At 43.3% G+C, this 26173-nt stretch overlaps 1 protein-coding gene across 2 annotated transcripts in view; it reads left to right on the forward strand.

Moving 5' to 3' along the window:
• Positions 1-26173, forward strand: part of LOC138294197 (uricase-like) — a 188491-nt gene that overhangs the window by 85638 nt on the left and 76680 nt on the right. For both annotated transcript variants that reach the window (XM_069233357.1, XM_069233356.1), the window contains exons 2-3: positions 15207-15425; positions 20258-20374. In XM_069233357.1, coding sequence (XP_069089458.1) covers positions 15207-15425; positions 20258-20374 — 336 coding nt within the window. The remainder of the gene's footprint in view (positions 1-15206; positions 15426-20257; positions 20375-26173) is intronic.

A 26173-nucleotide genomic window follows, 5' to 3' on the forward strand; every position in this document is an offset into this window, starting at 1 on the left:
GTGAGAAATCGACGCATCACTAACCTTTTTCGACGCACACTCACCTGTGCGTGTTATTTTGACGCTACCCAGGTACTTTTCAATGCTAACAGTGTTTGTACTGTTTACAAAAGGAGTTAAGTCTATTTTACTTTTAAAATTAATAACTTGACTTGTGTTTGTTGGATTTTTATCGTTTTGGTCTTGTTTTGTTTAGATAAATATTTCCTATTTATCTAAACCTGTGTTGTGTCATTTTGTATTGTTTTCACTGAGTTACTGTGTGTGTTGGTACAAATACTTTACACCTAGACTCTGAAGTTAAGCCTGCCTGCTTGAGCCAAGCTACCAAGGGGGTGAGCGTAGGTTAGCCGAGGGTGATTCTCCTTTACCCTGACTAGAGTGAGGGTCCTTGCTTGGACAGGGGGTAGGCACTTGGCAAAGTGCCCCATCCTGTTGCAATTTCTGCACATGACCGATTTTGCTGGACAGGGTTATCCACCCTTGGGATGCGCTGGGTTTCTGCACGAGAAACAAACGTTAGTTTGTTTCGAAAAGTTATTTTTGTGCAATTTCAGTGGTTCTCTACTTTATTAAGTTCTACAATTACTTACAACTTTGTTGTCTTTGTGTTTTACAATAGCCACTCCGTTGTTTTTGTCTTCCAACTCCTTTATGGAGATCTGAGATGTTTCTATGCTTTTAGCGATGCATAATGTATCATCAAATGACAGATTACCTAAGAATAAACATTTTGGTTGGATTGTTTTATTATTGCAGTGACTAATGAATTGGTCATGAACCAACCGATCTATGAAGTTCTCAAAATAGCATTCAGCAACTAATCTTCTGAGTGTGGAAACATAGGTATCAACATTTTCACCAGTCAGTAGTTTTCTCTTAAAAAATGTATGGCGTAGTACCACAATGCTCGGTTGTATATCAAATCTAACCTCCAGTTTCTTTATATATATATATATATATATATATATATATATATATATATATATATATATATATATATATATATATATATAGGCTTTACCACACCTTAAAATGGGTAAACTTACTGGCCAACTGTTTGGATAATATTAACAATAATAAACAGATAGTAGTATTTAATAGTTGTGACTATCACAGACTGTTGATGCAGTTTATGAGTGTGTGCATCACTGACTGTTGGTACGCTATATTAGTGTGTGTTTCACTGATCCTTAAGATCTCTCATCAATTAAATGTGTTAACTGTCGTGACAATCACTGACTATTGACTCTGCTTGTCAGTGTGTGCATCACTGGCAGAAGACACGTTTTCAGAGTGTGTTCGTCACTGATTCATGCCCTCTTCCACTAGCCTGTGTTAACAGTTGGCACTCTAGAAATAGTACATATGTGCATTTTACTTGTGTTTATTGGTGTGTATCAGTGTCTGCTGTGACACTTAAAAACATTGAGCGTATCACTGATGGTCATAATTCATGTCTGAGTCTTGCACTGCTGAAATTTGTACTGAGTTTTAAATGGTTGATGGGTGAAAAGTGGAACATTTTCTACATAAGCTTGTGCTTTTGGTGTTCGGTGCCAGTAAAAATGCTTTCCAAAGCAAAATGACCTCTTATGGCAATTACGTAATTACGCACACATGTGAATTTTTGTGTGCAACTGTTTCTATGGAACGCATGCACTGCAATGCAGTGGGTCATGAAACGCAAGGGCCTGACGAATGAGCCAAAGCACTCCTATTCCCTATTCCCCAGCTTGTGAAAGCAAAACACTACTCTTCATGCGTTTACAAAGTTCCAGTTGATCGTAGTTGGGGTAATTCTTGCTTTATTAGATGTGAATATTTTGGTGGTTCAGCTCCTTGTGCTGATACTTTGTGGGTTCTTCTACAGCTCCGCGCAGCCGTTCGCCATAGTAAGTTGAGTAGTAATATTCATTAAGACTCATAAACGCTTCTTTGTGTTGTCTTTATCAAGTTTATTGGTAAAGCCAAGCTGCAAAGCTCACAACCATCTCTGCCACTATGATGGATTACAACTGTGGTTATTTTTAACATAAATATTACATGTTGGGTCGTACAGCATTCTATGGAATAGATCTAAGTAGGTTGAAATCGATTTGGGGTTGCTTGTGCTCCCATCTGGAAGGAACCTGACCTGGCCATTTAGACCAGACTCTTTCTATTGGAGGAGGATAAAGGCTGGTTTGCATAGGGCAGATCTCTGTCTACACTGGCACCAGGGTCAAAACAGTTGCCAGTGGCTGAGATTATTTCAAGCATTCCTTCAATCACTGTATGGTGCCAAGTAAAGCATCTTATTTAACAATGTGATGCTTTTAAATGAGAAACATTACCATTAATGAAAGGATGTTTATATAGAGAATTAAAAAAAACAATTATGAGGCAGATATGTTATCTGGTAGAAACAAAACACGTTGACACATTTTCACAATGCTTGGTCTCTGTCTTTGGACTGTCCTTTTTTTCCAAATTAGGTGACTCTCTTGCTTCTCCGCAAAACATCTACCTCTCACTTTGTTCTCCAAGGGACTGTGGTCCTCTTCCACTGTAAGACACAGAATTAGTTTATTATATTCAGAGCTGCCAACTTAGACCTGGATACCCTCCCAGGTACAATGTGTATTATAAACATAACCATAATATAACATAACGTAACATAACATAACGTGATATGTAACATTTGTTGTTCTTGGCCCTTTCTGCAGGGTTACCCCCAAACATTTTGCCTTCACCTCTTCTATTTTCTTAACACATATTTGTTGGTATTTAGGACTCTGGAAACTTTACCACTGGTGACCAGTGATCAAGTGCTTGTGGTCTCTCATAAAGTGGTACTACCTGAGCATAGGGAATGAAAATTAAATGCTACTAGTGGGCCTGCAGCACTGATTGTGCCACACACATATGGTGCCCTTTAAAACCTGTCTCAGACTTGCTATTGCAGCCTGCTGGCAGTTTGAAACTGCCAATTCGACTAGGCAAAGTAACTCTCTTGCTAAGCCTTAAGCTCTCTTTTTATTATGTATGTCACCCCTAAGGTAGGCCCTTGACAGCCAATAGGGCAGGGTACACTGTAATTAAAAAGTGGGACATGTTGTTATACAGTTCCTACAAGGTTAGTATATAACAACAAGAATGTCAAAATATAGGGACTTAGTCTACCTCCAAAATCAGTAATTGTTGGTTTGTTTCGGCTAGCTCACTGTGCCACATCCAAACCCCTAGACTTACCAGGGAAATAGATGTTGTCGGCAACCTCGAACATGACACGTTGGTTCCCAAGAAATCAGTGGAAACAGATTTCATTTGATTACTCATGCATGCCAAAGGTAAACGCAGGAAAGATATGAAAATGCATTTTAAAAACATTTATTGAAATGATCGTATTCTTGCATAACAAGCATGAGCTGTGATTATTAGAAAGATAAGACATATTACAGTAATCTGCATTGTTAGAATAGTAAACAATATGAATAATTTAACCATGTTAATGGTTACTAATGTTGGCTTACTTCTGTCTATATTTAATATTATACTAAAGAGAGCATAAAGGGAGTCCCCTTCTGCCAGTTCAGTTGAGATGGCTTACCCCCACATATCTTGGTCTTAGATGGCAGGAAGCTAGTCTCAGTGCACAGGTTATCTTCCTTAGCAGGATGGAAGTCGGAGTCAGCAGGGATACATCTCGGTCACAGTTCACAGCGGCTCCATGATCAGCTGGAGTGAAGTGCTCTTCTCAATGATTGTCACAGTACAATAGGGAGAGGGTCTGTGCCACAGAGGTGCAGAACAGGCACTTTGTTTTGTCTAGCAAAAGTGGGTTGCTTCGTAACGAGCACAGAAAAGGAAAACAAAGTCATTGCTAACTGATTTATGTCCCCGAACCAGATGTGCACACCTAATAAAATGTGTAAGCAGCACATGTGCGTGTTAGTAGAAAACTATGTGAAAAGTCAAAACAATGTCAAGTTAAATATGTGAATCTAAAATTGAAACCTTACTTGGGTCATGCAACAATGTACTTTTAAGTTTTACATATCCTGGTAGTAAGAAACTCACAAATTTGTTTTTCACTACTGTGAGGCCTACCTCTCCTATAGTGTGACATTGAGTACTTTACTACATTTAATAAGTGATAATGTTTTATTGGGATGTTTGTTGTCTGAGGAATTTCAATTCAACCCATCTGTAATTGTAAAGTTGTATTTTAAGTCACAGTTCTGAAAATGCCACTTTTCAAACGTTGCTTGCCCTAACCATTGATTCCTGCAGCCTGTTCCTGGATCACATGACTAGGTGTAGCTGGCAGTTGGCCTTTTTGTATTCCTCCTTAAAATTATCTCAATAGAGGGTCTGGGTATTGGCAGGATGGGGGGCAGGGCTGTCACCTACCACTCTGGAACGTCAAAGGCAATGGCCTAACTCACACACAAAGGCCTTCACATTAGCCAGATTGGGATCAGGGCAGGAAGGCAAGCAATTCCAGAACCTCTGTAGGAAGAAACTCCAGATAATGCACCCACTTCAATGTGGCCACAAAGTATACAAAGGGGACCCTCAGACCCACTGTTCAGTACATCCCTGGACTGTGGACACTACAGAAGAAAGGTACCCTGTTGCCTTGCTACTTGAGGCATGCCCTGCTGGCTGAGAAAGTCTGGACCTGGACCCTTCACCCCTGTTTAAAGTGACTCAAAGGATCAGATGACTGACCTCTTGTTCTGAGCTACAGAGACACAAGCACCAGAGGTCTCTTTGCAACTGCCCAGATGACCTGCTGCAACTGGATCTGCCTGAGCCCTGCTGACCTATGCTGGAATTAGTTCCTGATCCCCAAGAGGTGCCCCTTAGGACCTAGACCTATGACGTGACATCAGTTGAGGTCTTCCTTGAAGAGTAGGAGAAATCCCAATCATGTACAGGGACGTGTGTGCCAACATCTTGCCACCAGTGGTGACCCCCAGCGCCAAGCTCCGATGAAGCCGACTCTTTTCACTACAGTGACTGACAGAGAAGACCTGCAACACGTGATCCCCACTGTGCACTACAGCATAGACAGCCATGGGTCACCACCAACATAAATATCCAGCGGCGTCTGTCCGCAATGACTGACAGGAATGTCGTGCTACAGCTATAACCATGCGCAATGCTTGGCCTGCTCTTCGCCTGTCAGTGACAACCTCTTGCAATGATCTTCCTGCTCCTCGCAGCTTCCTCCACGGCGAACTGAACTCTCCACACTAGACTTTAGAAGGTAATTTTTTCAGTGACAGTAACCTGATCCCTGTATCCTGTCCGATCTTCATCGCAATTGGCCTAAACTTGTGACTTTCACCCGGTCTCACACAAACAGATAACTGCGAGTGCCGCTATGTGCATTTAGGTGCTGCACTTTCCTGAAATTTTTCAAATTGCATAGCTCCAGTTCTACTGATTAGATTTTTTGTTATGTGCGCGATAAATAATTTATTACACTTTACTCTATTTTTCTAAATTGGTTTGGGAATTTTTCTTCCATTTTGTTTTCACCTTATTACAGTCTGTGTGCTGCATGAATATTTTACGCATTGGCTCTACATTAAGCCTGTCTGTTTTTGTAGGAAGCTACCATAGGGTTAATCACAGGTTAATTTAGTGACTTTTTGCTGTTCACACTGACAATGATTGTGGCTGTTGATTAAGCAGGGCTTCAACCCTCTCAACCAGCAGCCAAATTTCTCACAACATAACATTTCATTACCTTGTATTTGTTTGTTTGAGTAAGCCAATTGTGGGTATTCTTCAATCTTCTCACCTGTGCTGCCATTTTCTCTCCCTTCTTCATTTAATTGCATGGAATTGAATCAAAGGACCCTTCCAGCCATGGTCTGTCTTTGGATGAGCCATTGAGTCTCTATGAGGGGGATGTGTGTTACTGCTCCCACGTATCCACAAGCATTTAGCTGGTCATTAAAAATTCCCCCTCCAGCCTTTTTGCCCATGTGCATGCTTTAGAAACAGATTATGAGAATGCATTATATTAAAGTATATTTCATCATAGGAATGAGGGGACCTGCCTTATGCAAAGGATGACTCATTTACATAAGCACCTGCTCCAACAGAAGATTAAATGCTATCTCATAAAATGAGTGCTACTGTCTCTTCTATGTATTCATTCTGTGAGACCAAAAATACTAGAGCTGCCATTGAACTTTGTGAATTTCTTCCTTTCCAGATCAGAGCTGAACTAGAACTTCTTGCTTAAGACAAATGCCATAAATACACATATTCTGTTGTCTACCATACCAATTACGAATTCAATATATTTGGATGTCTTTTCCCCCCTATTCTGACAATTTCTAAAATTCATAATCTTCAGCTTTAACCTTTTTAATGATCAGTTCATAATCTTTGATGGTTTCTTTACCTCTTTTTGATAAAGTCCACAGTTCATAATCATCGACTATGCGCATTTTAAGTACTCACTAATCCTCCATAGCCATCACTTAATACTATAGTCACAATCTATTTGCAAACCTAACCTTTGTTAATATTGCATTGAGGTATTTTCATGTGTAAATTGCATACTGTTTTGGTGATGACACTACACTCATCCACATAATTCCCCAATGTTAGTTTCCTTATCTGTCCCTTCCTCTATATGCTGTCAGCTGCATAAGTATCACAGTATGTTACTAGATGTCACTCTGAAGTGAGTAGACAGTTTGCAGTACCTTGAGGTGCTACTAGAGGTTCTTCTGAAATCAGCAGCAAGGTTTCAATATTAAGGTCCTCATTACGAGTGTGGCAGTCTTAAGACTGCCATACTCGCAGTGACACTCGGACCGCTGCCTAGTGGCGGTCCGACCATCACATTACGACTGTGGTACATAGGTATCTGGTTCTCCTGTTTAAAAATTACTCAAGACAAATGCGATGTTATGGAGAGTAAAAGTGACTCTATGACTTTAAGGCCAGACGATAAAAGGATGGCCGTTTACATCACTTGGTAATTTTTAAACAGGAGAACCAGATACCTATGATTAAGGCTGAAACGCGTCAGGAAACCACTTTTGGTTTTTGAAATAATAAAAGCCTCACCTTGCTGCTAACCTTGGCGTACGGCGCATCTCTTGAAGTGGAGAATTCTGTTGGAATATTTGCGAGGGTGCTTTGTCCCTGCGCGCCGGTGATGCCCTGTTTGTGATTAGGCTTTGAACACAGAGCAAACTTGCTGATATATATATATAAAAGTCACTTCCTTGATACGTTATTTAAGAAATAGCAAAAAGTCTCCTTACAACGCGTTTCCGCCGTAGCCTTGATTACATATGGGAAAGCTAGTTCGATTTGCATATTACATATCCTTTCAACCACCAACATAGACAACAGACTAATTACCAATGTTGCGACAATAACACAAAAAAAAAAAAATATATATATATATACACACACACACACACACATACATACACATATACATATTCAACCGTGAGTGAATATACATTTGTTCAACAGGTTTAAACAGTATGTGTGTAATCTTTTGTTATGACATGGTAGCGATACTTATTTCCTAAAGAACTATAAATATCTAGAATATACACATAATCAGATTAAAAATATTGATCAACACAGGCATATGCAGTCCATTGCTGTTTGTACATGGTGGTTATGAAGGAAAGAGCCAAATCTTCAGTAGTCTTCTAAAGACAAGATAGTTATCTATGGATCTTATATTTGGGGGTAATGAATTCCATAGCTTGGCTGCTTGAATGGAGAAGGGTGTACCACCTATAGTCTTTTTCTTGTATGGTGGTGTTCTAAGGCAAGGTGCCAATCTTGAACAGAGGTTTATTTGTTGAATGTATTTGGTTATTTTGTTTCTGATAAAAAGCAGTTCTGTTCCATGCATAGCTTTGAGGGTGATACAAAGCAGCTTGAAGGTGGATCTTCTGGCAACGAGTAACCAGTGTAGTGCTCTCAAGGCAGGGGAGATGTGGGCTTGTGACTTTACATGTAATAGTAGCCTGGCAGTGGAGTTCTGAATACGTTGTAGATTTTTCATAATAGATAGAGATGATCTATGGTAGAGGCCATTGGCATAATCCAGTTTGGATACTACAAGAGAGATAGTAGCCTGCACTTGTGTGGAAATCCAGGGTGGGGGAAGATGTGTCGTAGAGTCTTCAAGGTGATGAAGCTTGTTTGTGCTAATTTGTCCACTTGGGCATTCAATGTTAACTTGAAGTCCGTGGTAATTCCAATGTTTTTAATTCCCTTGGATAATTGAGAAGGTGGTCCGAGATCATCAGTCCAGGTGCACAGTGGGTCATACTTTTTCCAGTCACTACATATGAGTATTTCTGTTTTGGAGGCATTTAGGCCCATATTTATACTTTTCTAGTGCCGCATTTGCGTAATTTTTTGATGCAAAAGCAGCGCAAACTTACAAAATACTATTGTATTTTATAAGTTTTCGCCACTTTTGCGTCACAAAGCGGTGCAAATGCGGCGCTAAAAAGTATAAATATGGGCCTTAGTTTGAAATGGCTCCAAGTCATCCACTGATCTGTGAGTTTTCAATGTCTTTGGGACATTCCAATTTAAGTAGTATTTGTGTGTCATCTGCATAGTTGTAGCATGTGGATTGAAAATCATTGATCAGTTCTGGTAAAGATATCATGTAGATGTTGAAAAGCAAAGGTAGGATGATTGATCCTTGGGGGACACCTGCTTTTGTGAGGTACGTTTTGGACGAGAAGGGGGGGAGAATGGATAATATTAGTTCTGTTTTGAAGGTAGGATGTAATCCAGTCGAGAGCAGTCCCTTCTATGCCGGCTTCGTAGAGTCTTTGAATTCGGGTGTCATGGTAAACCATATCAAAGGCAGCCGAGAGGTCCAAGAGAAGTAGTGAGTAACTCCAATGCGTCAACTGTGTTTTTAAGATCATCCCAGATTGCAATGAGTGCCGATTCAGTGCCTCTTCTTGGGGAAATCTAGTTTGGTAGTCTGAAAGTATGGAACTGTCTTCAATGAATTGTGACATCTGGGCGAATGCAGCTCTTTCCATCAGTTTGCCTAGGAAAGGTCCATTTGTGATTGGTCTGTAGTTGTTGGGGTCCTGTGGGTCTAGGTTTGTTTTCTTTAATAATGATCATATGTACGCCTTTTTCAGGTCTTCAGGAAAAGTTCATGTAGTTAAAGAGTTGTTAATGATTCTTCTTACAGGTGTGACAGCAGAAGTAGATAAAATAATGTTCTTGAAGATGTGTGGTGGGCAAGGGTCAGAAGGGCAACCAGAAAGCCTTCTTGTTTTGACCAAATCCAGAAATTCACCTTGTGATACTTGTTTGAAGGACTGTGGAGGATTGGTTGGTGTATTTTTAGAGGGGATTTTAGGAAAAGGGTTGGTGCTGATGGTTTTCTTCTGTTTTAAATAGGAGTGCAATGTTTCTGCCTTGGTTGTGTAATGAGTTGCCAGTTTGTTTGTGAAATGTTGAGTATTGGGATGACGTCCTTCCGTGCATTTAGGATTTTGAAATTAATTGAGAATTTGATAAAACTCTTTGGTTCCAAATTTAGCATTTTGAATTCTGTCTGAGTAGTACTGTTTTTAGCTATTTTGATAAATGATTTATATATTCAGTTTTTGTAGTTGCAGGTTGTCTTGAATGTTGTTTGTTTTAAGCCAGGTCCGCTGCAACCTTCTGATTTGTTGCTTTATCATTTTAAGTTCTGTGTTTCTCTACGTTGTTAGTTTTCTTTTGTCTTGTTTAGTTTTTCTGAGCGATATTAGGATATCAAAAGCTTCCTGTAGCCACTCATAGTTTTTTAACAGAATTAATTGCATCTAGATCTGTGTTGTCAGTTAGTTGTGTTTCCAAGTCATCAAAATTGAGTTTGCTTTATGGTCGATGGGTGCATGTATGTAAGTAGTAGTGGGGTGTGTTGATTTGTGGTGTTTTATGTTGGAAAGTTATCAAATGGTGGTCTGACCATGTCATTGGCGTGATGCTTTGAATGGTAACTAGCTCAGGCTTAGCAAAAATGACATCTAGGATGTGTCCAGCAATGTGTGTGGGATTGTGCACAATCTGATGCAGGTTCAATGCGACTAGGCCAGTGGTGATAGCTTTTGGATGGGGCATATTAGGTTTGTCAAATCAAATATTTAGGTCCCCAAGAATGCGTAGGTTTGAGTATAATGTAATATGGTTTGAGACTGTATCTAAAAAATTGTCTGGGAATGTTGAGTAGTTAGGTGGAGGTCTGTAAAGGAGGAGAAAGTTACAAGAGGAAGTTCGAGTAGGGTGGCATATGGTGAGGAGGGCTTCACAACCTTGTATGGAAATGTTGTCTCTTGCCTCTACCGTTTTGTGTGATGGTTTGATAGCCCGGAGGAACGGCTTCATGCAACACTGGGGCCATGTCATCTCCCAACCATGATTCTGTTATGAATAATAAGTCAGGTTGTGAGTCTGTGAGCAAGTCGTAGATGTGGTGATTGTTTTTTGAGAGTGATCAAGCATTTATGAGCTGGCAGTTTAGAAAAAGTGTGTTAGGGGTGGAGTTGTTTTGTTTAGGAGATGGGTGAGCAGTATATTTTGAGCTTGTAGCAGGTGTGTTGTTAGTTGAAATAACTGTTGGAGGGTCACAATAGTCCTGTTTTTCAATATAGTGTTCCTCTTCCAGCAGGCTTATGAGGCAGTTTGTTGGGTCTTTGTGTGTTGGTGGTGGATTTGGTGGCTGAGAGAGACATGAAGAATGTACTTTTTTTGTAGGGAATCCTAAGTACGTAATAGAGAAGGGGATGCAAAGTTCTGAAGAGTGTCATGTTGTTTATTTTGTTTGCGTCTGTTTAGCGTGGAAGGAGTATGGGTTAGGGGTGGTGGAGGAGCATGTGGATCATAATGTAAGGCTCTAAATTGCGCAATGGGTGAGAGGCGGGTGAATGCATATTGCTGTGCTGGGGTGCTGGTGGTAGATGTTTGTGAAGAGTGAGAATGCAGGGGTAAAGATTGATCAGGATTTGTATTCTTTGCGTAGTCATAAGGGTGGGAGTGGGTGTGAACGAAAGTATAATGAAAGTTTGTGTAATTTTGATGTGCTGATGTATGTGATCTGTATTGTTTTTGTGGAATAGTAAGAGAGGATATTGATGTAGTGGTTTATTGTGAAGGATTTGTATGTGAGTTAGTGCTGGTGAGTGGTATTAGAGTATTACAGGGGGTGCTGATGTGTTTTGTAGATGAGTGTATGAGGAGTGTAAGAGGAGATGGATCTGTGTCAGGGGAGTTTGTGTTAGTTGTGATGACTGGAAGAGATAATGTGTGTGGTGGAGTGTGAGGATTGTATGGTTGTGTATAATTGGTGAAGAGAGGGGAGGGGTATTTTGAGATGATGTATTGGAATGCTGGGTTTAGTTACTGTCATGATAAAAGGGGGTCTGGCAGGAGCAAATAGAGGATAGTGCTGTTGGTTTGTATGAACAGGGAGTGTGCATCTGGATGGCTAAAAGTAATGTATAATGTGGTTTTGTGTTGTGTGGGTGATGGCAGGTTGTGTTAGTAGGAATGGACAGAGTAGTGTTTGGCGTGAGAATGAAGGTGTTTTACTGTTGTAGTTGTGGTGGATATGTGTATAGGTGTGGTATATGGTGTTTTGTGTTGGTTGATGAGACATTGCAATCTGTATGAGGTCAGTTTGTGATGCAGGAGTTGGTTGTCTTTGCTGATATTGTGTTTGGCTGTTGGCAGATGTGTAGGGAATGAGGTCCCTTCTGGTCAATAGATAATTGGGCTGCATTTCTGGCCATAGCCACGACCTGTTCCAAACAGGTCCAAACAGGCAAATGCCATTGTCCTTTCTGCCCTTCGCCTCGATGCCCGGATTGAGATGCCCTGAGCCCTAGGTTTAAATAGCTCTACTGTCCAATAGAAACCTAGTCCTAACCCTAGCCAATCAGATTTTTAACCCTAAATCTCACAACCAATGGGAGACCCAACCCTATTCGGCAATCATATCCCTAATCCTGACAACCAATCACAACCCCAACCCTAAAAGAAGAGCCAATAGGAACCCCAACTCTAGTACCAATCACAACCCCAACCCTAATAACCCAGAAACTAATAGAAACCTCAACCTTAGTACCAATCACAACCCCAACCCTAATAAAGCATGAACCAATAGGAATCTCAACCCTAGTACCAAACCCTAATCCCTAAACCAATAGAAAGACCAACCCCAACAACCTATCACAACAAGATATGCAACACCCAATAGATACTTATATAATGGCCAGGTTAACTGAAGCCTCAGCCCCTGTGGGAAGGGAGGAGGGAGCTGCTGCTCTATTCAGAATATCCTTGGATACAGACCGGCTGAATCCACACTTCCAAGCTAGCAGAGTCTACTTTCCCGGTAAGTGAGGGACTAAAAAACACTGAAAGGCTGCTTGTCGCGCACTCTTGCATTTTCAAGGCAAAAACAGGTGATGCAGACAGTTTCTAAACACAATTTAAATCACAGACACAGATTAAGTAGCCTCCTAAACACACTCTGGTTAGCCACTGAGTTCTATGTGGCCTTCCTACTTACAAAAGAGAGGGTGGATATATGCAGTCTTTTGCCACAAACTATGAGAGAAATTTCAAACAGTCATGGCTAAAAAAACGACACTTTAAAAAGGTAAGCTGCCTGAAACACAGAGAGTCTACAGTAAACAGGCATGTGTAGCAGTAGAAAACACTTTTAAACAAATAATATTTCCCAGAAAAGTCTGGTGCTCCCTACCTAGGTCTCCTAGGAATCCTTGAGCACTGAGTTGTATTAGGGCCAGGCAAAAAGCTGGGCGCACAAAATGGAGGTGTCTGTCTTGGGGTTCCCTCCATAAACTTAAGGGGCCAGGGCAGATGTGGGAGGAGGGCTCAAGTTGCCTGGGACTCAGAGAGCCAATCAGCAAAGCCCAGCCCCTATGGGAAGGGAGAAGGGAGTTGCTGTTATTTACTTCCTAATCTAGTTTATCCTGAAAGTGTATTTTAAAAATGCAAGTGAACTGAGTAGAAGGCACAGGCAGTGCAGCGTATATTCTCAATGCACTTTTTGTGTGAAACATTTTGAAAACAGAGAATAAAAAGAAACACTGCTCAATTTCAAGTTTCACTCTACATCCTACATACAATCCTGATGGTAACTTATTTCCCAATCACCATTGCAAAGTGTATAATTGCACACACCAATGGGATGACAAAATGTGAACGACATCTGAAACTAACAATTGCTGAAGGGTGGTGTCAGAAATGGGGTCTCTACTTGGCAGTGGTTTACACCCTGTCCCAGTAGGGACCATCACTCTAGTCAGGGTAAGGGAATCACACAGCTAAGATAACCCCCGCTCACCCCCTTGGTAGCTTGGCATGAGTAGGCTTTTGACAGCGGCAGTGTGTAACGTATGTGTACACTCACACAGAGTAACACAGTAAAAACACCACAAAAGTACTCCACACCAATTTAGACAAATTGCCAATATTTATCTGAGTAAAAGAACACCAAAACAACAAAAATCCAATATACACAAGTAAAGATACGAATTTCCAAAGATTAAATCTCAGTGAAGCACTTAGAAATATAATAACTCCAACAGGGGCTATCACAGAGTCTTGACAAAGTCATTCCCAACAGTCCAACACCATTCGGGAGGGTGTTCGGCCAGTCACAGAATCCCATGGACCCCAGGGACAGTACCTTGTCCTTGGAGAACCTTGGAAAGCAGGATGTAGAAAACTAAGTCCAGTCCTTTCACTCCCAGGACAGAAGCAGCAAGTAGCAGGACAGCACAACAAAGCAACAGGCAGAGTGGCAATTTCTCCTACAGCATTCAGTTATTCATCCTGGCATAATGTACTTAGTCCAGAAGTGTTCTAGTTATGTGTGGTCAGAGGTCAAGTAATTATGCCCCTTTCTGTCTTTGAAGTAGGCAAACTTCAAAGAGAAGTGTTTGTAGTGCACAAGACTCAGCCCTTGCTCAGACACACTCAAGGGAGTTGGAGACTGCTTTATGTTAGGACAGGCCCTAGTCAGGTGCAAGAGTCAGCTCCTACGACCACTCTAGCTCAGAAAGACTCATTAGGAAATTCAGGGCACACCTCAGCTCCCTTTGTGTGACTGTCTTTGAGTGAATTCACAAACAGCCCATCTCTCATCCTAAACCAGACGAGTAGTCCACAGACAGGGAGAGGCACAGAATGGTTAAGCAAGAACATGCCCACTTTCTAAAGTGGCATTTTCAAACTTACAATTCAAAAAACGACTTCACCAAAAGTTGAATTTTTAAATGGTGAGTTCAGAGACCCCAAACTCCAGGTCTCTATCTGCTCCCAATGGAAAATTACACTTAAAAGATATTTTAATGCAATCGCCATGTTACTATACAGGAGAGATAGGCCTTGCAATAGTGAAAAACGAAATTAGCAGTATTTCATTATCAGGATATGTAAAACACACCATTACATACTACCTTTTACATACCCTGCAGCTGGCCCATGGGGCTACCTTGGGCCTACCTTAAGGGGTAACTTAGAGGTGATAAAGGGAAGGTTTGGGCCTGGCAAGTGGGCACACTTGCCAGGTTGAAATGGTAGTTTAAAACTGCACACAGGCACTGTAATGGCCGTCCTGAGGCACATTTGCAGGGCTACTCATGTGGGTGGCTCAATCAGTGCTGTAGGCCCACTAGTAGCATTGGATTTACAGGCCCTGGGCACACCTGGTACACTATACTAGGGACTTACTAGTAAATTAAATAGGCCAATCATGAATAAACCAATCACCAATACAATTTAGACTGATAGCATAGGCACTTTAGCACTGGTTAGCAGTGGTAAAGCACCCAGAGTTCTAAAACCAACATAAACAGGTCAGAAAAATGAGGAGAAAGAAGGCAAAAAGTTTGGGGATATCCCTGCAAAAAGGACCAGGTCCAACAGTGGATGACCCACAGCCCCCTCTCTCAGTTTGCATTGATGACAAAAGCCCTTGGAATCAGCTATAGCTTTCTCTTGCCAGACATTAAAATGTTGAATTTAACAAAAAGCAGAGTCTGCCTAGCCAACGGCACCCATGAAGTATTTGTAAAGCTACTGTTTTGAAAATGTGACTTAAGGGAGGCAGAACTGCCAGTGTGGTTTGCTTCAGGTTGTAATGGTGTCCAAATATGTTTTTACAGGACCAGAATGTGGAGTTTGCCAGTACTGCCTATGGAAAGAACAACGTCAAGGTCCTCCACATCAGAAGGCAAGGAAAGCTGCACTTTATCAAAGAACTGGAAGTCAATGTTCAGCTCACATTACTTTCAAAGAAGGATTATCTCTATGGAGACAACTCTGACATCGTTGCAACAGACACCATGAAAAATACAGTCTATGCCCTGGCAAAACAAAAAGGGGTAATGTCTCTCAAAATGCTCTGTGAAACTTTTATTTTAATTTAATTTCACCCATTAATTTTTACTGAAAGCTTTGTATTCTGAAAGGTAACCAGGTCAAATCCAGTCAAATAAAGTGCATTTTTATAGATCCACAAAGGTTTTTCCAGGCATATGTGTGACGTTTATCTAATAAAACCAGTGGCAGCTGGCAGTAAAATAAATCGGATGGGTGCAAAAAACTACAATATATGCACATAACATAACATACTTACATAACATACACATATAACATACACACATAACATGCAACCAATATAAATATTAAAAAAGACACTTATGATGTCATTCAGCACGTCCTCCTTCTGCAGCACGTCCTCGGAGAGCAAAGCCCACAGCCCATTCCCTCATCCAATCAAGATCAGCAGCATGATAAAAAGTGTCTTGATAGGCTGGAGCGGGTCGGCTCCACGCTCCAAAATGCACTGTATGCTTGTACCTTCTCTCCAACCCGGGTGTCCAAGACAGCCGGGTTGGAGAGGTTTGAATTGCTCATTTCGGTTTGGCTGTACCAAGGTAGCCAGCCAAACCAACATGTGCACTTCAAACTGAAGTGGCCACTCCTCACTCCTGCCAATCACTGGCAACAGTGACAAACTGGCCCCGCCCTGCCTTTGCACTTAGCTGGCAAAAAGCGTGAAAAATAAAATGGCAATAAAATCATTTTATTACCATTTTATTTCTGACATTTTCTGCACAGCAGTACAGGGGGGAGTGACACCGCTCCGCTCCCACGGAAGAACCACAACTGAATGAATAAATGAATTTCATTTAAAAATCAATTTTGGAAGGCACCACACAATAAAGGTCGCACTGGGACAGAAAATGTGCCCAAGCACCAAAATAAAAGTGGCTCGCTTCACCCATTAAGCTTGCTAAAAAATTGGTCCATATATGTAAATCGGGGATGTTTTGAATTTGTAAAACACACTGTATTGTGGTTTTGCAAGGTTTGGGAGACTCAGTGCATTTGTGATTGCTGCAGAGCATATTTCTGCTATCCTCAGGGAAATCAGCAGCAAAAACCCGCCTTCCAAACTATGAAATAGGCCCTCACACAGCCAAAAAAAAGGCTTAGATACAGACCTGTCAGACCAGCCCTCTGGCACTGCCAGATTGTCCTAAAGGCCAATCTGACCCTGCACAAAATAAAGTCAAGTAAAAGTCTTTATTTTTTTCATTAATGTGTTAGATTAAAGAGAAAGGCCATTGTGGGGAAAAATGTATATTGCAATAGTGGTTAGCCTAGCATTTGGGATACCTAAAGCATTATATATGCATGTAACAACATATTGGAAGCACATAAGCGGTAGGTACACGTGTGCAATGGATTCAGAACAGCCATACTTTACTTACATGTAAAGTTTACGGGAGTGTGCAAGGATGTAGCTATCATTAACCTACCTTAACTAGGGGAAAAGGGGAACACGCACCCGTTTTATTTACTTGCATCAGCCCATTGCAAATCCACTATAGTCAGAGAAGCACAATAGAAATTAGGTCACAACTCACACAGTAGTAATATATCGGGGCATATTTACAAGTTCCGTCACGCAGGGCAGCACAGCAATGGTACGCCACATGGAAAGGGCTGAAGTCTACCATATCTACAAGATATGGTGCATTTCTGTCCTCTCCGCCTGCATTGGCGCACAATGGGCTACCTAGCGCCAATCCAGGCATCCTTTCACAATGGTGAAGGGATTCCTGCGTTGAAGACAGGATTGTCAGGGACACCTTCCTGCACATAAAAAATCCATAGAGGCTTTTTCCTCTTTCTTTGTGTGCTGCAGAATGTAAATAACAGTGTAAGGCCCATAGAATGTCTCCCTGACACAGTGTAAAGTAACGCAGCGGCTTGTACTGCATTGGCTTGCACCATATCTACACACGTATGAAAAGCCATGCAAAGTGGCCTTGCAGATATGAGTCTGCGCTATGTGCCGCTGGTGCATCATAAAACGTGACGCACCGGAGGCGCACAGGGCTTGTAAATTAGTTCCTCCATATTTAGAACATACCGGCTTTCACTTCCACCAAGCATTCAGATATTTAACTTACACCAAAATATGTCAGGCAAAAGTGGTGCAGAAAGTGTCAGAGCGTACCAATATGTCTGATTCTCGCGCAATCTATTTAGAAAGGCTAAAGGTACACAATACAAATAAAAACATTGTTACACAGAAGACAAAAATATACCGCAAAATGGAAATAGAAGGCCACATTTTTCTGTAATGTATGAATTCTTACTGTATACACACATTACAACACCATTAAGGCAACTGTTGGAAAACGACAAGCGCGAGTACATAAAAATCATAAAACGTCGCACTTACAAGTATAAACTTTTAACTGTGTAGTCTACAAGTCAATTTCTGTAACTTTGTAAATGTGACGTTTACACAAACACTGATTTGGGTTTTGAGCTCCCAAGCAAGGCTACTGAAAGGGATTGTTACATACCTGAAAGATCTCTGTTGTGACGTTTCACTATTAGGTGCATCGAGACAAACACTCAGATTACCACAAAGAGAAAAACAACTGTTTTGGTACAAATCTCAATAAATATATGTAAGAATCACGTCCCCACACAACCGGATGGTTCATGTGCTGTAAAGTGATAACTCGTTTAAGGGGTGTATATGACTGCAGCATCTGTAGCTTTCATGTTTATATTGATCATATGAGACCACAAGCACAAAGTATGCGCCTCAGCATTAACATGATAAAAGATCATATACGGACCAGTAATCTGACCTCCGCGCATCCCAAATACATAATAATTTCAGAAATCATAATTTTTTTTGACCATCACATAACCTGCTTGGTGTAATCATAGTCGTCAGTTCTCCAAATCTGCATGCTTTGAAAACATCAGGATTACAGTGCCAGAAGATAACATATGTATATGTTATTCCAAGAAGTTGAATAATACAATTGAATAGGCAAAATGTTTATTATCACATGGTGTACCAAAGAGAGGATGCAAAAAAAACAGACTGACTTATGTCTGAGATAAAAACCAATCAACTCATTCATCGGAATGTTGACAGTGGCGCAACCATTTAGATCATGGGTACTCACAAACTTTTTCTCGGGGGCCAAAATTGCAGTATGGTTTGCGGCCGAGGGCCGCACTGAAGTGACAGCGGGGGGCGGGGCTTAGAGGGGGCGGGGCTTAGAGGGGGAACAACCACCCCACCCCCTTTTTCAAAACAATGCCCCTACCCCAGTAACACACACAGCACGCACACATACAGCGCCATCTGCTCTCACCCCTACCCCAGTAACACACACAGCGCGCACACATACAGCGCCATCTGCTCTCACCCCTACCCCAGTAACACACACAGCGCGCACACACACAGCGCCATCTGCTCTCACCCCTACCCCAGTAACACACACAGCACCATCTGCTCTCACCCCACCCCAGTAACACACACACACAGCGCACACACACAGCGCCATCTGCTCTCACCCCTACCCCAGTAACACACACAGCGCGCACACACACAGCGCCATCTGCTCTCACCCCTACCCCAGTAACACACACAGCGCGCACACATACAGCGCCATCTGCTCTCACCCCTACCCCAGTAACACACACAGCGCGCACACACACAGCGCCATCTGCTCTCACCCCTACCCCAGTAACACACACACACAGCGCACACACACAGCGCAATCTGCTCTCACGCCTACCCCAGTAACACACACTACATTAAAAACAAATAAATAAAAAACCAAAGAGCCTTACCTGACTCAAAGCACTGTAAAGATGCCACAAATGTGGAACAGCAGGCAGGCGGGCAGCAGACGTGGAGCCGGTGACAGGATCGTCAGGGCAACGCCATAAACAATGGCCGCCGTATGTAAACATAGAGGAGGGCCGCGGGAGCATGCTCCCGCGGCCCTCTTCTATGTTTACATACTGCTGCCATTATGATGTGGCGTTTGATGTGCGTCTCGCGGGCCGCCAAGCTAGGTCCGTGGGGCCGCTGGCGGCCCGCGGGCCGTACTTTGAGTACCGTTGATTTAGATTCTTCCAAATGCAGATTGTAATTGCTTTTATCACACTGCCTGTAATCCCTCTTAAAACTGCAGCAGGCCCGTATTTATACTTTTTGACGCAAAACGGCGCAAACCTACAAAATACAATGGTATTTTAGGCAGACCGAAAGCAGAAAAAGTGAAACCAGAAGCATGTTTATCTACTAATAATATCATTACACACCGAGGCGCAGGTCAATAACACTAGCTATTTTCCCATTGCCCTTCTGAGAGTCCGTTCCTGTTACACAGACTCATACATCAAGCAACGGGCAAAATAATGATTATTGACCAGTTAAGCTATCTGGAATGCGTTGCCCTAGCTCTCGATAAAGCATATAGTCCATCCTTGAAATCCGAAGATAGAATGCAGACTTTAGTGGGTGGGTTGCTTCTCAAGCCGCCTTGGAGGAAAGTTCTTGCGTGGTTTTGGAAGCACCTGCTCCATCATACCACTGAGGTGTAAGCAGAATCCTACCACCAGTTCCATTAATAGTGGCCATCAGAGTCTTTGAAAGTTCTCAATTCTCAGCATGCGTGAACGGCACTGAGGGCTTTGAGGGAAAGCAAAAAGTAGGATTGAAGGAAATTATTTAACAGTCTCCATGAAAAAACAGCTCTTTTTTATGTCCTTTTGATGCATATTCAAAGGCTGGGAAAGACATAATGCGTGTGTGCATTATATGATTGTTGGGAATACAAGATAAAACTACTACTGGGTAATGAGTAATTTGTCTCAATAGATCAATACTATTGAAGAATTTGGAATGGACATCAGTGAACACTTCCTGTCTTCATACCACCATGTGACCAAGGCCAAAATCTACATAGAGGAGGCACCATGGAGGCGCTTTGAAAAGGTATGAAACTGCAACACAACAAAACTATATTTAATGGTAATGTAGTTTAAGGTGCCAGTGGCCAGCTGACGTACCATAGAACAACTTCTAAGGCAATACTTATACTTACCCCAACCTCATTTAAAAGTTGTACAAATTAATGCAATGATTAAAAATATAACCATATTATGATTATGGAAAAGGGTAATAATGAAATCAATGTTCACTATTCCATAGTTCTTAATAAGCAATGCCACCAAACTGAAACAGAGGCGCCTTCTTAACTCTTAGATGTTGTTGGACCTAGCCCTTTTGGCAGGTTCATCCCCTGACCTTTTGACTCCTTCTTCCTATTTTTTCTGACCTCTCACACTTGACTCTAGGACTCTGAGCACTTTATCACTGCTGATCAGTGCTAAAGTGAAGGTGCTCTCCCTTCTAAAGTTGGTATGATTGGCTTATACCTAATTGGCATATTTAATTTACCTGTAGGTCCCTTCCACAGTGGTATCCCTACACCCAGGGCCTGTAAATTAAATGCTACAAAGGGCCTGCAGCGCTGCTTGCGCCACCCACTGAAGTAGCCTTTCAAAACTGTCTCAAGCCTGCAACTGCAGGACATGCATGTGCAGTTTTCTGCCACAGGGACCTGGCATCTAAATTTACTTGCCAGGCCCAGAACTCCCCTTTTACTACATGTATGTCATCCCTAACGTGGGGCCCAGCTAGTCCTATGGGCAGGGTGCTATGTATGTAGAAGGCAGGTCATGTGCCTAGTAGCGTGGCCTGTCCTGGGAGTAACAAACAGCCTATTTAGTTTCTCACTGCTGTGAGTGCTATCTTCTCATAGGATTGGATTGTAAATTCCCTGCCTTATGTCTAGGAGGTATTGTCTGATTTATGAGGGGTAGCGTAGGCATGTTTGGTATGGTTGTAATGGTAGTGGGAAATGCTGCTTACTGGTGTAAGTGGATTTTGTATTACTGTTAGAAATGGGGTCTTAGGTTGGCAGTCAGAATACCCCCATCCAAGCAAGGACCTTCACTCTAGTCAGGGTAAGTCACACACAATCCAAATTATCCTGTGCCCACCCTCTGGTAGCTTGGCACTGAGCAGTCAGGCTTAACTTAGAAGGCAATGTGTAAAGTATGTGTGCAATAAATTATACAATAACACCATATAGCACCACAAAAATTCACCACACAGTGTTTAGAAAAAACTATAATATTTACCTGATAAGATGCATGTCAAGACAATTAGAATGCAATAAGTAAATGTTGAGATATCCCTGAAAAGTGATATAAAGTGTCTTAAGTCTTTTAAAAGCAAACAAAGTCTCTTTCAAGCACAAAGTACCTGGTTCGTGTGAAAAATCTCCACAAAGAACCGCAGAGGAGGAGAAGCATGGAAACAAAGGGGCGTGCGACGATTTCTCGGGCCGCACACGCGATGCGTCATTTAGTTTTCACGCAGGGATGGCTGTGCGTCAATTTCCGGTGCACGCTTGTGGATCCTCTTCAGGATGCAGGGTTTTCAGACGCTCCGAGGATGATGCGTGGATTTCCTGCACTGGTAGGACTAAGTCACAGGAGCTGCGTAGATTCGGTGGGTGTTATGTCAAATTTTCTACCGCACGGCAGGCGCTGCTTTGATTCCTCTCTTGAAGTCGGGCTGCGTCGTTCCGGCTAGGCTGTGCATCGATCTGGTGGGCCGTGCGTCAAATTTCCGGTTGCTACGCTGGCGCTGCGTCGATCTTCTCATTGCGAAGTTGGGCTGCTTCGTTCCGGTTCACCCTGCTGTGAAATTTTCACTGCGGTGCAGGCTGTGCGTCATTTTTGGCAGGCTGTGCGTCAAATTGCGCAGCACAAGGAGTCCTTCTTGAAGAGAAGTCTTTTTGGTCCTGAGACTTCAGGGAACAGGAGGCAAGCTCTATCCAATCCCTTGGAGAGCAGTTCTTCACCACAGCCAGAGAGCAGCAAGGCAGCAGGGCAACAGCAAGACAGCAGTCCTTCACAGAAAGCAGACAGGTGAGTCCTTTGGGCAGCCAGGCAGTTCTTCTTGGTAGGATGCAGGTTCTGGTTCAAGTTTCTTCTCCAGGAAGTGTCTAAAGTCTGTGGTTTTGGGTGCTCTTCTTATACCCATTTTGGCCTTTGAAGTAGGCTAACTTCAAAGGAAAGTCTCACTTGTTTGTGAAATCCTGCCTTGCCCAGGCAAGGCCTCTGACACACACCAGGGGATTGGAGACTGCATTGTGTGAGGGCAGGCACAGCCCTTTCAGGTGCGAGTGACCACTCCACCCCTCCCCCTTAGCACAGATGGCTCATCACAATATGCAGGCTACACCCCAGCCCTCTGTCTGGAGAGAGGTGCAAACAGCCCAACTGTCAAACTAACCCAGACAGGGAATCCACAAACAGGCAGAGTCACAAAAATGGTTCAAGCAAGAAAATGCCCACTTTCTAAAAGTGTCATTTTCAAACACACAGTCTCAAAGTCAACTTTACTAAAAGATGTATTTTTAAATTGTGAGTTCAGAGGTCCCAAACTCCACATGTCTATCTGCTCCCAAAGGGAATCTACGCTTTAATCATGTTTAAAGGTAGCCCTTAGGTAAACCTATGAGAGAGATAGGCCTTGCAACAGTAAAAAACTAATTTGGCAGTATTTCACTGTCAGGACATATAAAACATATTAGTATATGTCCTACCTTAACCATACACTGCACCCTGACCATGGGGCTACCTAGGGCCTACCTTAGGGGTGTCTTATATGGAGGAAAAGGGAAGGGGTAGGCCTGGCAAGTGGGTACCCTTGCCAAGTCAAATTTACAGTTTAACCTGCACACACAGACACTGCAGTGGCAAGTCTGTGACAAGATTGCAGGGCTACTCATATGGGTGACACAACCAGTGCTGCAGGCCCACTAGTAACATTTGATTTACAGTCCTTGAGCACTTCTAGTGCACTTTACTAGGGACTTACTAGTAAATCAAATACGCCAATCATGGATAAATCAATTAACAGTACAATTTACACAGAGAGCATATGCACTTTAGCACTGGTTGGCAGTGGTAAAGTGCTCAGAGTTTAAAAGCCATCAAAAACAGGTCAGGAAAAATAGGAGAAAGGAGGCAAAAAGTTTGGGGATGACCCTGCAAAAAGGGCCAGGTCCAACAATTACAGAAATGCCACTTCTAGTAAGTGAGCATTTCTCTGTGCTTATGAGTCTGGTGTTTTGCAGCTTGACGTCAATCCACGTCTGGGTAGATTGACAGATGGGCTTTGTGCATACCTTTTAGACAGCCTGTACACAGGGAGGGTGGAGGCGTCACAGAGGTGCATCTGCATTTTGAATTGTCTTCCTGGGCTGAGAGAAGGGAGAGGCGGGTCACAACTGCATTTGTAAAGGCTGTGCCCTGGCCTCACACAAAAGGGTCATTTACCCCCCAGCTGATGTTTGGAGCCTGTGCTGGAGGTCAGAGGGGGCACTCTCAGAACCAGCTGTAACTGGTTGGAACCTCCTCTCCCCTTCGTAGTGAAACCCTTGCAAAACTGAGTATAAGTACAGTATAAGTACAGGGGATTTTTCTCCACAATTTGGAGACACTCTGAACTTAACTTAACTTACCTGTAACTGGATACAGAATGCTGCTGGAGAGACTCACCAGGAACAGCCTTGGACTGATGCTGCTGTGCTGACCTGTGACCTGCTTGGTCACTTGGAGGGACTGCCAACTGCCTAGAAACCCTTTGTGCCAGCCTGCTGCTGGGCCCTGCCACCCTGTGATCCTGCTGCTCTGTCCCCCAGGGGTCGGGTGCTGTGGCCCTTGACCCCTGCAACTGCCTGAAGCGCATGAGGAGCACTTCCCTTTGTCTTTTTGTGGGCAAAGCACCTGAAGAGAGCTTTTCTATATGCCCCTAGTGCTTGAGAGCGCTTTCCTTAATTGCCTGCCCCTAGCTCTTGAGAGTGCTTTCCTTAATTGCCAATCGGTTTAAGCGCTTGTCTGGCTATTTCCTGCAAACGCTAGTGAAACGTGGAGCTCGGTGCCCCTGAGGCACAAAGATGGGACATCTGGAGTGAGTGCGCTCCTAGCGGTGCCCCCGGGGTGAAGCATGCTCTGAGGAGCGCCCCCTGGGCACCAGAGGGCCCTCACTTCAGCCCAATCACCGCAGAGGTCCAGGCAGGCTTCTCTCCTCATTGGAGAAAGGGGTGGGTGGAAGCCTCATCGGAGGCTCCCCACCACACCGGGCCCCTTGTTTGTACCTTGGAGGACAGGCGGTGAAGGAAGCCTCATCGGGCCACTTGTTTTGTCCCTGGAGACCGCTGGAGGCACCTCGCACCACATGGTCCCCGTGTTGTTGGTTTGGACTTTGCCCCCCGTTGGAGGGCCAGTCATGGTCCAGGAGGAGGCCCCAGAGATCACAGGCCCCCAGGAGGAGCCCCTACAAAACCAGAGGGGGTGCGTGCCACCCCACTTCCCCCAAAAATCACCAAATGGCCCTTATTCTGTGCAGGGAGCACTGGAGGGGCCCTTGTGTTTCGTGGCAATAGAAGTGCCTTTTCTTCATAAAAAAACAGGTACTCTTTATTGAACATACATACTTTCCTCATGTTCCTCTTATGGTCTAGCTGGGACAGTTATGCTAACCTGTTTTTGGTATGATGTGTCATATATTTGCTGATGTTCCTTTCCTGGGCATGACATGCTGATATGTTTTCATGACTTGCCATGTGCTTTGTAATGCTCCTGGTATCGGCATTTATGATATTTCTTATGACAAGTGCATTTCTTTAGTAATCTGATTATTTACTACTGCTTTGTTGAAGAATAATAAGCAACCTATGTGTTATGTGTGACTACTGCTAGTTTCCGCAGAGTATTAGTATTGTGTAACCTTCTGACAACTGCTTGGGTAGCAGGATAATACTGACATGTTGTGTTTGGTCTAATAATGTTGTGTACAATACAGTTTATTTTTATATAACTTAGGCCCTCATTCTGACCCTGGCGGTCGGTGATAAAGCGGCGGCCAAGCCGCCAACAGGCCGGCGGTCTAAAATATGCAATTCTGACCCTGGCGGGAACCGCCAACACAGCCCGCCAACTTAACACTCCGACCGCCACAGCGGTACAAACAAACAGCGCGGCGGTTCCCGCCAACAGCCCGGCGGCAGACAAAGTACCGCCCACCCTATTACGACCCACCAATCTGCCACCTTTTCCGGGGCGGGAGCACCGCCGATAAGAACACGGCGGAAACAGACTACGAACGGGAAAACGCTCACCTCTACGCACTCCACGCGAGATTCCGGCAGTATGGAGCCAGAGTTACAGGTCATCCCCGCACTCCTATTCCTCCTCATATACCAGGAGCACGCCCGGCGGCGCGGAAGACATCGGTGAGTACTGCACCTACGACACAGGGGAGGGAAAAGATTACCGGCACACACCCACCCACCCACACCCACTACAACACACACATCAATGCATTCCCACAGATCACTGTCACAACCCACAAACCACCCCCCTCCGAAATAATGCAAAGACCAAAAGAAGAGATCATAAACGGGCAGATATATTGAAATATGTACGCCATTAATCCCAAAAAATAAATAAACTATGTACAAAATATATACAGCTACTAAATGTAGTCCAACCACTGTCCGTGGATCACAGGGGTCCTGTGCAAAGGGGCAAGGCCCAGTCCCACGACAAGAACTCCACGGAGAGAACACTGCAGGGGCATCAGAAAGAAAATAGGACAGGCACCTCAGGGGGAAGGGAAGTGGGGGCACCTCAGCCACTTGAGTACACGACG

Source organism: Pleurodeles waltl, chromosome 4_2 (genome assembly GCF_031143425.1).
Source record: "Pleurodeles waltl isolate 20211129_DDA chromosome 4_2, aPleWal1.hap1.20221129, whole genome shotgun sequence".
NCBI lineage: Eukaryota > Metazoa > Chordata > Amphibia > Caudata > Salamandridae > Pleurodeles > Pleurodeles waltl.